This window comes from Falco punctatus, assembly GCF_963210335.1.
Source record: "Falco punctatus genome assembly, chromosome: 1".
Classification (NCBI taxonomy): Eukaryota; Metazoa; Chordata; class Aves; order Falconiformes; family Falconidae; genus Falco; species Falco punctatus.
The window spans coordinates 15,944,166-15,959,462 of NC_137580.1; the positions used below are offsets into that span (position 1 = coordinate 15,944,166).

At 37.1% G+C, this 15,297-nt stretch overlaps 1 protein-coding gene across 3 annotated transcripts in view; it reads right to left on the reverse strand.

The window, feature by feature from the left end:
* The window catches only part of LRBA (LPS responsive beige-like anchor protein), a 417,388-nt gene that overhangs the window by 43,263 nt on the left and 358,828 nt on the right, over nt 1-15,297 (reverse strand). For all 3 annotated transcript variants that reach the window (XM_080368631.1, XM_080368630.1, XM_080368629.1), the window contains one exon: nt 959-1,048. In XM_080368631.1, coding sequence (XP_080224757.1) covers nt 959-1,048 — 90 coding nt within the window. The remainder of the gene's footprint in view (nt 1-958; nt 1,049-15,297) is intronic.

A 15,297-nucleotide genomic window follows, 5' to 3' on the forward strand; every position in this document is an offset into this window, starting at 1 on the left:
TTTGACAAGAAAGTTTACATTTCTTAGACTCCTGCATCACAAGATTTGTAAGCTACTTTGGAAACATCTCTGATTTTTGTGTGATTTTTCTAAAACCTTTTGCATTTCAGATATGATTTTAATCTAGTAACTTTAGTGTGCTTGAGTAGGACATATGTCTTACAGAACATACAAGAAGATAATGTCTTTTTTTATATTTCAATGTAAAATGTCTGTCTCAAGAATAAGGGAATGTAACCTTTTGAAAAACTTGTGAATTAGCAGGCCATTTGCTCCACTTGTCAAAGTATCACTTAACATACTTAGTTCTGGATCTATGACAACACAAATGATATTTCAGACCCAAGGACTGCACACAGCATGATATGGAAAGTAATCAGTAATAAAATAATAGTTTTTATAATAAAATTATATTAGACACAAGTCGAGGTAAAAGGGAAAGCATGTTAATGCTCACTGCCTGGATTTTATCACCCTAGCTTTACTGCAAAACACATTTAGTCACATTCTTTGCTATGTAAGTTTCAGCTCATGAATTCCTAGTAATCCTGGTTTTAGGGGAAAACCTATGCCTGGGGGAAAAGTCAAGGAAGTTCCACCTCCTAAATCCATGCTTCTTGGGGTATCTGCCAAAGATTAACTGAATTGTCTCCATGATGACTGGCTCTCACCTGTACAGGTATGGTATCAACAAAATCAACTGATGAAGTGTTCTTGGATTACACTGACAAAAAAAGGTCTGTACTAGAAATCAATACTATCTTTTCAGCAATAAATAAAATAATAGTTAAGCACTGCATGCGCTCCCAGTCCTACAAAATCGTAACTTATCTGCTGCTTTAAATAACACAATTCCACAGCCACATAAAAGCAAAGCAAATTGGTCAGTTCTGTAACTTTAAGATAGCAAAGGAAGTAAACAAATCAGCAGGTCACAAAGAGTTAAGACGGTACCTACCACCTGCATGGCAGAACTTCTTGGAGGATGTGGTTCTATGAGCAGTTGTGAAGGGGTCTGTCCAAAACTTCGTATTTGAGCTTCAACAGCCTGGAAAAGGCAAAGGCAGGTTTGCATGTTAAGAGGTGCTAATTACAGGCAATAGAACCATAACTGTCACCTGAAAATGTCATTCCACACTTCTGGCTTGTTTCATGTTGAAAATCAACCCCGTGTGTTCACTGTGGGGCTAAGTGCTTGGCACTGGTACTAAGAATGAGGTAATCATTTTAGTACTGTGGATGCTATTTCCATGAGAAACTCTGCAAAACCTCATCCTGCTCAATGATATTAAACAGAAACAAGCTATTATAATCAGAAACCTTTTTATTGGCTCCATTTTTCCTTTCTAACACTGGCTTATCCTGTTTATATCATAAGTCAGAAACAAAAGCTAATTTTAAAAAAGTTTCTATAGGTATCAGAGTAGTGTTCTACTTTCTGTTTAAAACTCCATTGCTTAGGTTTACAGTAATTACCACAATGAAAGCAACACCAATCGTTTTTCTCATTTTCTTGTTTACTCAAAAAGAGCAAACAACTTTGAAGTGCATTAAAGTACTGACCACAAGACCAATACTAAATGCAGCTAAATGAGAACATGAAGGTATAATGCAACAACATTTTTTAAAAAGTTTCTCTGTATGTTCAGCAATATGCTTTACCACTTTCTTCATAGGGCATACATGAAAATACTATCTCATGCTTAGTGATTTCTTAAGAATAATTATTCTGAAATGTGTGAACTTGTACCTCTTGCCTAGGCATATCCAACTAGTTTTCCACGTTGCCACCTATTGGCCCACTGATGTAAAGATAAAATCAAGTAGCCAAAATTCATAAGTTCTTTCTCGTCAGCCAGGCCCCTGCACTGTCCACAAAAACAGGCTAACACTACAGAAAATCTCAAATCATTCATCTTAGATAAAAACTCTTTCACTGTGAGCTAAACTAAGTAAAATTACCTTGCATTTGCTGTGGGCTAGCAGATTGCATATGTGCTGATACTTTAGTTTCTCTGTGCATGATGTATTGAGCCCTGCATTCTCAAAAGTGTCTAGTGATGCTGAGTACCTAAGGTGAGGCATTAGCAAGTTCTACCTTCAAAAGAAGTCCTGAGAATCAGGCCATTCAAAAATAAAAAAGGTGTTTTAAACGGGATGTTTGAATGCTAAAACACAAAACCACTAGCCACTTTTTAGGTATTAGAACACCATGTTTTTCTCTCAGAGATTCTTCTTTTTCATGGTTCAGCATACCTTGAAGGCTTCTTACGCTTATATTTCCCTTCTATTTTAGCCATCCATTAAAATTTTTGAGACAAAGGAATAACGCTTACGCTGATCTTACTTTTACAAATATTTTTACTGAAGACTGTTATTAGGACATACAATGTCCTCCTGTTACAGATATAACAGAACTAAAAGTAGAATACACCTGAGACCTTGACATGATCAAAAATAATCATCCTCTGATAGGAAACATGCCATCCAAAACACTTGATCTTAGTACATTTGGCAGGGCTTTTGAAACATCCGATCTCACCAGAAAAAGGAGTTGCAATTACTCTGTGGACAGATTCTAACGCTCTTGCCCACTCTGGGAAGCACCTAAATCTTCAAAGAACTGGTGAATAAGTAAGTTTATAAAAAAGCTGGCTGAAATCTGACATACACATATTGTGATTCAATGAGTACTTTTTGAGTAACAGCAATATCAGATTTGTGAAACACTAAAGCTCAGTAAGATCATCAGAGTCCCCTTCCTAGTGATGAAAGATGCTGCATTAAAATTAAAATCTGTGGGTTTGACTCGTGAGATATCAAGGAAATCACAAAGGCATAGAATTTGAGGTCCCTGAAGACATGAGGCATTAACAAGGCAACAGCATACCGGTCAGCAGCTCTACCCTCTCCATAAAAAGCTGTTAGCTTCAAAACATCCAGATTAGAAAGATTTGCCTACGTTTACTTGCAGATTGAGTGGAATATTTTTACTAGCAGATGGGAATTCTGTGTTGCATTGAGGGTAAAACGAGAAGAACACAGGAGGAGCAAAATGCAGACAGTCCTGGATGTCAGTTACTCTATGCTTGTTAAAATCTTCAGGGTGAATCTACAGTCTGTAGGATCTACTATTTATTTCCTATAGAATATATATCCAATATATTATTCCAAATGAATAAAACATTATTGAAGCACAACTCCCATGCATTTCTTTTAGAGCTGGAAATAGAATCGATAAAATGAGGAAATAATCATCAGATTTGTTAACTTCCTTTTATGTTGACTTATGATCAATACAGAAACTTCCATTCCCAAATAGCCCACACTCAGCATTTAAAGGGAGTCAGGATTTCATCTTACCCATGAAATCTGGTATGTCCTTTAAATCCCAATGCTACCTCTACAAACTATACTCTTTTACATAGTGCCATTACTAAGAAAGGGAAAATTAAACACAAGCTACCATATATTGATGCAGAGATTTCAAATACTTCAAATCCATTCATCATAACAAGAGCCCAAGCTGATGTAGAACAAAAATCAGATGTTATTTGCTTGAACCAATGAAAGATCAGCAGTCAGAATACTATTTTCCACTGTCCCGATCTCAGAGGAACTCACCACCTTCCTGCAACATAAAACCTGGAAGAGACCATTATGATTTCACTGCTTACTCATATAAGTGGTGTTAATCATCATCACACTCTTAGACTACACAACAGCAGCAGAAGCACAGCTATGTCTCCCACCCACCCTCAGTGCAGAAGGTAATCCTTCTGGGATATTAAAAAAAAAAATATCAAATTTTTAGTAGATAGTCACTGCCTGTTTTCACATTGTGTTCTGCCAGAACTGGTGAAACTGCTGACCAACGGGAAAATGATTTTGCCAAAGCTTGTCTTAGAGGACCACAAATTCTCCATTTTCAGTCTTTAACGGACAGTTTCTACATCTATGTTTATGATCTAGCTTAAGTCTGGGATTTACAGTTCCAGCACAAACAACTCTTTTAGACTCATTGGATTCCATCTGGTCCTTCCAAAAATTATGAGAGCCTATTATTTCCAGGATTACGACAGCCCCCTAACAAAATCTTTCCAGATCATGTCCTACCACAGGTAACAAGGTTTCATAAGACATCAAAACTGCACATAGACTAAAAGCACGGATATTGGTATCCATATGTCCTCTTTACCGACACCTTCAGAGATAAAAAAAAAAAAATTGAAAAACTGTGGAGTAAAGGCAACACTTCAGCACAAAACCTCTTTTCATTCCTTTTAATTACCAAGAAAAAATGTAAAGATTTCTTTATTTAGCTTCATCATTTCATAATAATGACCAAGAGAGTGCACTAGCAACCCCAAATGATTCCTTCCTTTACCCAGATTGTATTCAAAGTCAATCCAGACGTCCAGTCAACGTTCTGATGATGTCTCAGTCAGGATCCCATATAGAAGGATATAAGATGACCTCCCTCTGTCAGCAGAAACATGTGATGGTGGAGCTAGAATCAATCCCCATTCTCTTAATTTACATAACAATAAAAAGAGAAATAGAGGGCATTTAGCCACCAGATGTCACTCAGACTTTTGTTCAACCTGTCAAAGAAAATCAGCTAGAAGCAGGGAATCTTTTCCTCAGAGAGATAATTAATATCTCCTTGGAGAAAACAACCTACCACTTACCTGAGAATATACAGTAAAATGACCATCAGTCAAAAAGTCAACTCACTTTCGAACAAATTATAGCCCAGCTTCTAACTTAATTTTCTTGAAAAATGTATTACTAGCATTAGTCAGTATTACTAAGAGACAGCCAGCTTCTTCTAGTGGCAGAGGAAGAGCATGTGTTCTCACATTGCTGAATCCCTCTGAGGCATACAACCATTCAGATTATTGCAGGTAGAAATATTTGGGAAATTTGCACAACTAGTTTCACATCTATTAAAGGCACTACATAACTGGAAAGGAATAACCTTGTTTTGAAAGATACCTTTAGTTCCACAAACTCTTATCTCTGAAAGCATGCTGCATACCAGAGAGTAAAAGATAATAACATTCAACATTTTGTTTCACTGCTTCTCAAATATCCCAGTAAAATAGCCTTCTTCCTGTTAATCCTCTACAAAAGCAAAACTTTGGTAAGGCCAGAATTGTTCCAGATGCTACAACAAGAAGTAATAAAATGAAACAAGGTAACTAGCCCTTTACAATAATCCTCACAGTATGCATCTCAAACCACATACTTGTATGATAAACATGGTATTTTGAATGTTAATTCATTTATAAATATGAAAGCCATAAGCAAATTTCACAAATTAACATTTACCCGATTACCACAGTAACCTGTTCCTAAAAAAGTCTCCTGGATCCTCTCCTCTCTTCTTGGGGGGTGGCAAGGCAAGAAGAGCAATAGGGAAGTAAATTAAAAGAAGAGTGAAAAACTTGAAAATTTGGCTTAGCTTCTGGCCATTGCCTAGTACAGACATTTTAAGTCTCTGAACTTACCCTCTAATCTAACTGTGAAGAAAGTTAATTCAACTATGCAGTACCCACCAAATACGGCTGTAAATTTTTTGGGAAGGAGGGTGATGGGGAGGTTGAACATATGGATGCAGTTAAGGTAAAAACAGATGTTTGTTACTTTTCTTTGCAGCAACACTCAGAAACTAAGTCAAAATTGCTTTTTTTTTCATGTTTATGTCTGAAAGAACTATAAAATTAAATATGAGGGAGGGCAGGTGGAGGGGGAACTGCAGTGAGTGTCACAGAGAAAGAATGAAACGGTCTCCAGTTTTGAACTGAAATCCTGAAACGAAGGCCCATATAGCTAAAAGGCAAGACATACACCGTTTAACTCTAGATTAAAAGACCCTTAAAGGGACTAACTCAGAGTTGCTTTCATCATGCCTGCTCAGACACTAAATACCCATGTTAAAACGCACGCCTCAGTCTGAACACACGACAAGCTACAACCTTTCCGTTTGCTAAAGAGGCTACTTTCCGTCAATGTGCCTTTAAAGATCTACACCAAAGTATTTCTAGTTACTTCTCAAATCTGTAAGATTTAATTGCCAAACATTTGAACACCCAGGTGAAATAACATCATGCATTGTAATACATATTCTTTCAGCATATGTGTTATGGACAGAAAATGTTTTGGGTTCATCCTCCATCTTTCTACCCAGTATTTGTGTCCAGAAAATAACAATCCTTGCAAAAATAATTACTTTGGCTCTCTGCCACTCCTACCTCACTTTTCAATATTCAAAAAGGTTTACACACATGTTCCTCAGTGATTTCTACTGGCTTGAGCGATACGCAATTATGATTACTTGTTTTCCCTTTCCTTCCACCCAGATGTTGCTTAACAGCACCAGAGAACACAGAATATTTGACAGGTTTCCCCTCAGACAGTGAAGTTGAATGGTTTAGCAGCCAACTGACTAGCCCCCCATGGGATGGTGATTAAAATCAAGCTCTGATAACAAGTGATCAGAAAACCTCTTCTGACCAGATAGTCACTTACAGTCCCACAGGAAGATTCTGCTAAATTCCTCACACACTACAGAAACACAGATAACACTAGCTGGAGAACAAGCACAATTCATAACAATTAGATAAAATTGCTGAAAACAGGCTAACGATTATAGAGGAGAAGCTCTTTGTGGTACCATCTCCCCTTGTTTCATAGCAATCCCCATTAGATCAAGATTGCGAAAAATGGGCAAAATGCTTTTCCGACACAGGCAATGTATATGCTTGCTGACTGTACACCTGCCCTGGGGATACTGCACTACACTTGACCCAGGGAAAAAATACAGCACTCAAATGTTAGTATTATAAATTCACACACTCCCATTCAGTGTTTTAAAACATAAAATGAGCAGCCTCATTTCTTCATGCCAAACCAGAAAAATCTTTCTCCTGGTTCAACTTCGCAAAACAACCCCTTTTACGTTGAATCCCTTCAATTTTTTATCATTGCACTATTCACTTAACATACCGGTTTAAAGAAAATTGCCTACACCGGCTTTGAAATGTAACAAATGGCAGGGAAGGGAAGGGAGCAAGGAGGGAAGAAAGGCTAAAGAAAAGATACTACAAGATCAAGAGTTACATACTGTTCTGTAGGTTCTGTTAAACACGCCTGCAAAGTGTTTGTGATAAACCCTCTGATAACCAAGCAGAGTGTACAAGATGCCTGTTGCAGCCCACTAATGCAGTTACTACTTCAACTCAAGTTTATTGACTTCAGAACTGAAGCATGGGCAGAAATACTGTCAACAACCTGCAGAGGGGGACATTATTAGAGTACACTAGTAAGTTGGTATGAAGGAAAAAGCGCCCAACCTTTCACTACTGTAGTGCATTAAGGATATATGTAACAAAACTGAGTATGCCTCATTACACAAGAAAACAACATTAAAATGTAGAGAGTAAAGCCATCGAATATAAATGAAGCACAGGAGTGGGTTTTTTTCTTCCTTCCTTATAGCTTCCTTGCAACACATCTGTTATATAATATTTCCTTTTTTTTTACTTCCCGTAATTTCAGTTCTCTCTGTCTGCCCAGAATAGTTGTCTTTTGGAAGTTGGTTACTAGTCTAACCACTTGTTATTTACTAAATTCAAACTACTATAGATACTTGGAGGGGGGAGGGGTTACCCTACATAGGATTATTTTTTTCCTCAGAGCTATTTGCAATTCAATGTACGAATAATACTCCCTTCTGTTCACATCACAGAAGAAGTGTAGAATAGAGCATAGCATAGGATACCTTCCACCACACGTTTAAAAACAAAAACACTAACTCAGCTCTCAAACTATATTAAGAAATATTCTATGAGAATCAAAAAAAATGAAGTCTTTTTGTCCAGACAAATCAGTATAATGACTGCCATGTAATTGTCAAAGTAATACAGGAAGTAATCACAGTTTGTGAGAATACAAATAGATCCCCCTCAGGGCCATGCAAGTTGCTCCAATCTGAATATATACATTCCAGGCATATTAAACAGAGGCATAGCACGGCCTGGCTGCAATCTCCAGTTCACGCAGCTGTCCATCTACTGCAGTGTAATCCCAGCTGCCAATCTGAAAGAAACCAGTTAGTCAGAGCAGACACAACCAACAGAAACAAATGTCACTCAATAATGTTCAGAGGCACTGGGTTCATGGATAATTTCAAACAGTATCTCTGTCTGGAGCACTGATGTGCTCATTCAAAACACCTAAATCTTTGGCTACTGGAAAGAAGCAGATAAAAAAACTAGAACTAGAAAAACAGGTCTGGTAGTACTTCAAAGAGACTGACAAAATAAAAAGGAAAAAAAGAGTCTAAAAAGAAAGTTAAGATGAATTTAAAGACCTGCAAATAAAACTGGACTCAGTGCAAGCAAAATCCTAAGCAGTTCTGGGGCTACTTTTAAAAAATATAAGCCTCTATTTTATCTGAGCACCACAAACAAAATTGCCTCACGTTTCTCTCTGCTGTGGCAGCTGAAGATTTCAAGAGAGCAACTCATCGCTTTCATTTAAAATCAATAACTATCTCACAGAAAGTATCAGCATTGCCACATGTGATACCTTGAAACTTCATTGATTTCTGGCATTATTCATTCACTCCTCTAAACAGCTAAATATAATCTTTAAAACTTGCTGCAATCACAGAGTCTACCTGCTACTTAGCTGACTCCAAATTTTCTGATACAAAACTTCCCTCTGGAAAAAAGCAATCTGTTCTGATCTGTTAGCATTCCATGGAACTTCTTCAACTTTGATGCCATCTCTATTTATTAAATAAAAAAAAACTTAGTTAAAATAAAACATTTCAGTCTGAAGGAGATTAATACATCGATGTAAAGATCCAACATTTAATGGTCTTACATGATCACCTTTCAGAATCTGTAACCGTTGTGAAAAAGAAACAGCTAATTTTGTGAAGCTAAGAAATACATTTATTTAAACTAAGTCAAAACTGCTATCTGCAAGATCAAACTTGCTGTTTTCAAAGTATGTGTACAATATTACCTCAGTCTCCTACTGCAATGAATGAACTTTCTATTATCATTTAATAAAATGTAACATTTGAGACCTGATTTTTGGACACTGCTTGAGGAAAAGCACCTTTGCACAACCGCAAGCACAGCACTCAAGAAGCACCTATAGTTCAAATACAACTAATAACTAATATAATACAGTTTGGTAAGTAAATACTACACCACATCCACAGACACAGTGGGAACACTGATGAGCTAGACACCCTAGGCTGCAATAAGCAAATACCATGAAAACACTCCAAACAAAAATTTTTAGTTTCCCCGTTACTGTGAAAGTCAATACAGATATTTTCAGACTGCATTAAAGAGCCATCAAATAATCAAAGCATGCTGACAACATAAAAAATAATGATATTTTTGTAGCTAGTTCATTCCTGTTTGATTCAAGGCTTAGTGTATGATATCTGCAGCTATTACAGAATAGTGTTTCTCATCCTTTCCACATAGGGAAGAGGGGGAAAAAAAGTTTAAAAATTTAAATACTTTCTATTTTAAAAAAAGGTCATTTTTGAAGGATTATGAGTATCACTTTTTTTCCGTCCCTTGTTTACTTTTTGATTGCTCTTTCTTATTTAATGTTGGCCAACAAATACGTCAGCTATCTAAGACTGACCAGCCAGGCACAAATGAAAACCTAAAGAGCCCAGGGGGTCTCAAGGCCTCTCTGGTTCTGATAGATCCATGAGACAGGTCAAGCAAGAAGAGGTGAGGGAACTGACTGCACTGAAAATTTCTATCCTTTGAATTTCAATCAGGGGCTGAGAAAAAAAGCACTCGAAGCCGAAGAACTGATTTACATGAGTTACTTCCTTCCAAAAAGCTTTACTACTTCCAGCCAAAGCTGTTGTTTTATTCTTACTTTTTTAATCCTTATATATCAGGCGTCTCAGTCCTGCTTTAATTAACTCCATAAGAGCACTCTTTCCTGCTGGATAGAGAAGCAGAAGCACCAGATAAAATTAGAATCTATTCTGTAATGAAGGACAAAAAGAGAACATCGAGGTCAAATATTTTTATGGATTGAAACCTAGCTGAATACTTTTATGGCTGTTTCTACGGACTGTAGCAAATTCGTAAGTTAAGACAAAGGGCAATAAACCCCATTTGTCATGTCAAACTCTGGGCTGAATGGAATCAAAGAAGTGCCACACCTCCCAGATATCACAGTAAACACTTGCTTATGCTCATTTTGCCTGTTTACTCCAATACCACAGATAGGTCACAGTGTGAGCTGAGATGTGAGAATTAATAGGTAAATGATACAAACTGGTGGCAGGAATGACGCTCCTGTTATTTTAATGCTCCTTTTACCAGATCATAATACTTCATCTTTTTGTGGTACAGTTCCAATGCCCAGACAAGCTGATTTCACGCAGCAGTGGTACCTGCCCACCCACCACAGCACTGGAGGTCCTGTCTTCATTACACAGCCCTGCTCTGCATACCTTCACAGGAATAGACCAGGGCACGGGTTTGGTTGCAAGCTAACAAGTCCACCTCTCCTTAGCCATGAAATCAGTATGCTTCCTTTAAAAATAGTCTTCTTAATTCTGGTTCCATATAATGGTATTTTACTATGGGTTTGCAATTAAAACTAGACTAATCCTTAACATTTATTTGGCTTCTCACAATGTTCCTCTGCTGTACAACGTCAAGCATGCCATCTGCACAACACACTTCTGGCCAGAGACGATTCAAAGATTGTTTCTACAGTACTTTGAATTTTGCCTGCATGAATTTGTTACTTACTGAATTCAGCACATCTAAATTTACTGCTCTGAGACAGTACTTTTATAATCACTTTATCCTACTTTTTAGAACGCACTGAAGCCACAACAAAGACTGTTGCCCAACCTGCTAAAAACAGACTGATCGTTTTCCCAACTATTTAGTAAATGTTAACTATGCTATAAATACAAATCGTGTTTATACTTTGTGAAAGATTCACTGTTGTCAGAGTTCTCCAGCTGAGTTGGAGCTGAAATATGCTATTAACTCCCACCATGAACACAGCTAAAAGAGAGGCCAAAAATGCTTTCTCTGGGATAAGATATCAGATCTGCTACTGCTGTCATGAAACTGGGGTCATGTAAACTAAACATCCTTGTAAGATCTTTTGGAAAGCACAGAAGTCTCTCAAACTGTAAATATTTAAAAATAAAATTAGACTCATAAGAGATAGGTCTAAGATACATAAAACTTACCCAAAGATATTAATCTCGGGCAACATTTAAAAGCTATTATCCATAGAATAATTTATCCCATATGCCTTAAAACTGAAAATAAAAGAATTATTTCATCTCTTTATATAATCAGAAGTGGCACATTCAAGTAACATACCAAATGCTACGTCCAAGCTGATTCTTCAGAATCTCTCTTTAGAAACTCCTCAGTTCATATGGAAATAAAATATCAACAGCAGAACGAAAGGTGCCGATAGAATGGAGAAAGCTGTGCTTCCTAATGTTAAACAGACTACCTTCATGTAACAAAAAGGCACCTTCTCTTCAAAGGCAGAAGTATAAAACAACTAAATTATCTACAGCTAAAAGCAAATCACTTAATGGAATTGTGGAGTATTAATCGGATAGGACTTCTTCTCATCTTTTTCAAACTATTATTGCTAATTTAAAAATCATCAGTCCTCCTTAATTGCTGCCTACAAAGATCATATCAGATGAATTTTTTAAAATTATTTAAATAATATGGTTAGGTGCTTTTTGATAAGCATGGTACAAAATTTAGTATGCTTCATGAGGTTCGGGGATTCCTGTAACAAATTAATGACGTATTCTCAAAGCAATATTTTGCCCTCCCACTATTAACTTCATCTCTTTTCTTTACGCTTATCCAGTGTTTAAGCCAGCTACATAGGGGTATCAATGAAGAAACAGACCTTTAATTAGGAACTCCAAGTGCAGCCCAGACTCACAACCATCCTTTGTTATACCACAGCAGAGACAAGAGGGATTTCTATCCTTCTGACCAAGACACTAATGGAATACCCACAAATCAGTCCAAGATATAAATTATTTTCTATGGACTGTGCTTCACCTCTTAATCAGTTGCTTGTCCGAAAGGCTTAGATCTAATTCTACTTTTTTTTTTTTCTTTCTTTTTTTTTTTCCATTCGTGGACAGCTATTCCAAAAGAGAGCAGAATTTGTGATAAGAAGGTGCTGTGAATTCTCTCCAGAACAGCTGGATGACATTTATCTGTGCCGCTGTGATTCCTTGTCTCTTCCATACAGGCAACAAAAAAGCCCTTCCACGGCAGATCTTGTGATTGGGAGTTCCACAAAACAAAATGTGGTGTTCAAGAATGAAGTCAACAGAAGGTAGTCATATAGCATACCTCTGCTGGCAAATACCACATTTTCCACTGGAGAGAGATGTGATATTTACTGCTTGTCAAATGAACAGCAACTTCCCTCTGCAATTGTAACCTCCTTCAGCAAGATATACAAGTACAAGGATCAGAGTCAATGACAATGCTGCTAAAAAGGCTTGAGGAAAAAAGGAGGATGAAGGAATGGTCTCTGCAGGGATGAGTAGCACACAGATATGCCAGCAGATATACTGGATCCCTTGCCTTGCTTCTGGTTGCAGTTCCCTTCCCCCACTGGCTGCAATTCAAACCCTTCTCTCTTGATCTACTCCCCTCCCCCTGAGATTTGCTTTTGAATTATGCAAGCTTTGCACTCCTCAGGGTTTATCTGCCAAAAGGTAGCATGTGGCCCATGGTTTGCATTTTAGTTTAAAAATTTCTATTATAGCAGTCAGATCCTTTCAAAATACTTTACTTCCTTTATTCCCATAGGCAGAAAGAATGGCAGAAAAAAATTGCTCACAGCAGTATGAGAGGATGTAAAAGTTCTACATTTTCAGTTTAAAAAAAAGAAAGGTGGAATATGGTTTTAATCAAGTAGTTTTCCTTCCTAGACGAGTGCTTCCTTCTTGTAATATATATAACCTGACTGCCTATAAAAATAAAGGTGCCAGTTGGAGCCATTTAGGAGACCTAAGGAAATTCTGCATTAACCTACACTCCTACACTCCTCAGCTCCTTCCACTATTATTCTGTGTGTGGCCTCTCCTGATGACTTAGGTCACCAATATCCATACATATATCTGTAAAGATACTTCAGAAACACATGCAACATAGGCTTCTCACTACCAATGTGGTTCAGGCTTAGCATAGACTACCTATGTGGAGAAATTGCCATGGTTTAAGCACATGCTATTATTCCATATAAAACCTAAAAGCCTCTGTAACATGCAACTCTCAGAGTATACAGATGCTTCTCCTTGTTTCAGGTTTGCAAATAAAAATGCATTTTCTGCTACAACTGTCAAGATTTAAAGGCCCAAACCCTGAAACTTGTCGGGAGAAAGCCAAAAGCATCCTTTTAGAAATCAAGAAATCCAGAGTAACATTTCCGGTTTAATAGTTGCTTAATAAACAGATGCTAAATCTGAGGTGTCATGCCTGTGTAAAAATACTGTTAATTGTCCAGATCAGAAATTTATTTGGCCTCCAACCAGGAATTTGGTGGAGAAAAGAAGAAATATTTTCTGGCAAGCTGACTGAAGGAGAAAAATAAATGCTGATTGAAGCTGCTTGGCAGTACAGAACGTTAGCACAGGTCCTCAGGGAGACAGATTAGTAAGCCAGAAGAAGGTGAGGCTGTCAAAGGTGCATGATAAATTCATTTAGCACATAGATATAGAATGATTATGCACACAGATATACACACAAACAGATTTTTTATTACTTTCATCTCTACTCATAAGTAAAAACAGAATAACTCACCATTGGTGATGATAGTCATTAAATCGCTGCACTGTCAATATCATATCAGAGCTGATCATACACACCATTGCAAATTACTTATACACATTTACATAAGAAAAAAAAATGTGCTTTACAATATACATGTAAATAGCAAGGGATACCTAACTAAACAGGAATGCTTTTACTGCTTTATTGACCTGCTTAAAAATAATAAATAAAAATATTCCATTGAACCAATCTTCAAGTAACTCTGAACAAAAGTGTTACAAGATAACCATTCATTCTGCTGCCAGCATTTATCAGCATGTATTTTTGACACCATCCATAGTGTTTTGAAATTCTGCTGCTGCTAAGCTACTCCATTACTGTGAACTCAACAACACTGCTATTCTCCCTCTCCTGTTTTCATTTTTATATGCTACTCAGTCCAGGAACCATAGAACAACTCAAAAAAAAAAAAAAACCACCAAAAAAACTTGTATTCAAATACATTAAAAACATGACAAATTCAAAAGATTTGGTAACAAAATATGTTAAGCAGTAAGTATTTATAGCAGTACGAAGTGAACGCCTCTCTAGCTGAGATGATCCACACTTCCAGACAAATTCATAACTCCCCTGGTCTTAAATTACTTTTTTTCAGGCTATGACACAAGCAGAAGAGATCACAGTTAAACTAATTACAGAACTGCTCTAGAAAAATTTAAAACTACCTAAAAATTGTGTGTGGCAGATCACTATTTTGATTAGTGTTACTTCAATTATTAGTTCCATAAACAATGGTTCAATGATGGTTCATTTAATACCAAAATTAAGAACCAATTTACACACAATGCCCAGTCTATTTTTCAGCTCACACTTAAACCTAGCATTTCAAGAGTCTAATAAATACTCTTACAAGGTAAGACTGTTTCCTTGTCAGTGTACAGCAGACAAACATTATCAATGAAATGAAAACATGACAGGGTGAACACCTAGTATGCTTGGGTCAATAACTGTTTCAAATCCAGATGACATATTTTCTTAAAAGCCAGGTGTTCCAGTATCTCTCTTCTTAGCTCAATTAAGTGTATTTATGTGCAGCATATGTATTTTACCTTGAAGTGGACCAAGATGCAGGCTGCAGACTGATGGCAGCCCACATAATGACGACATCCAGCCATCACTTTTGGTACTTAAGCAAGTCCCTGTATATGCCTACATGCCCTGCACACTCTCCAAACCTTTCCACTGCACTCACAAGTCAGCTACAGCCCACAGTGTTGCTATGACGTGACTTTCTCTACAGAGTCTGTCAAGGTGCCTCAAACAGTCGGATGGCAGGTACATACAAAGAAAATAATAATTGCTTACTTCTCAGACTTTCTTCCAACAAGCAATAAAAAACAAAAACATCTATTAGGATTAGCCTAGAATTCTACAGTGAACTTCAAAC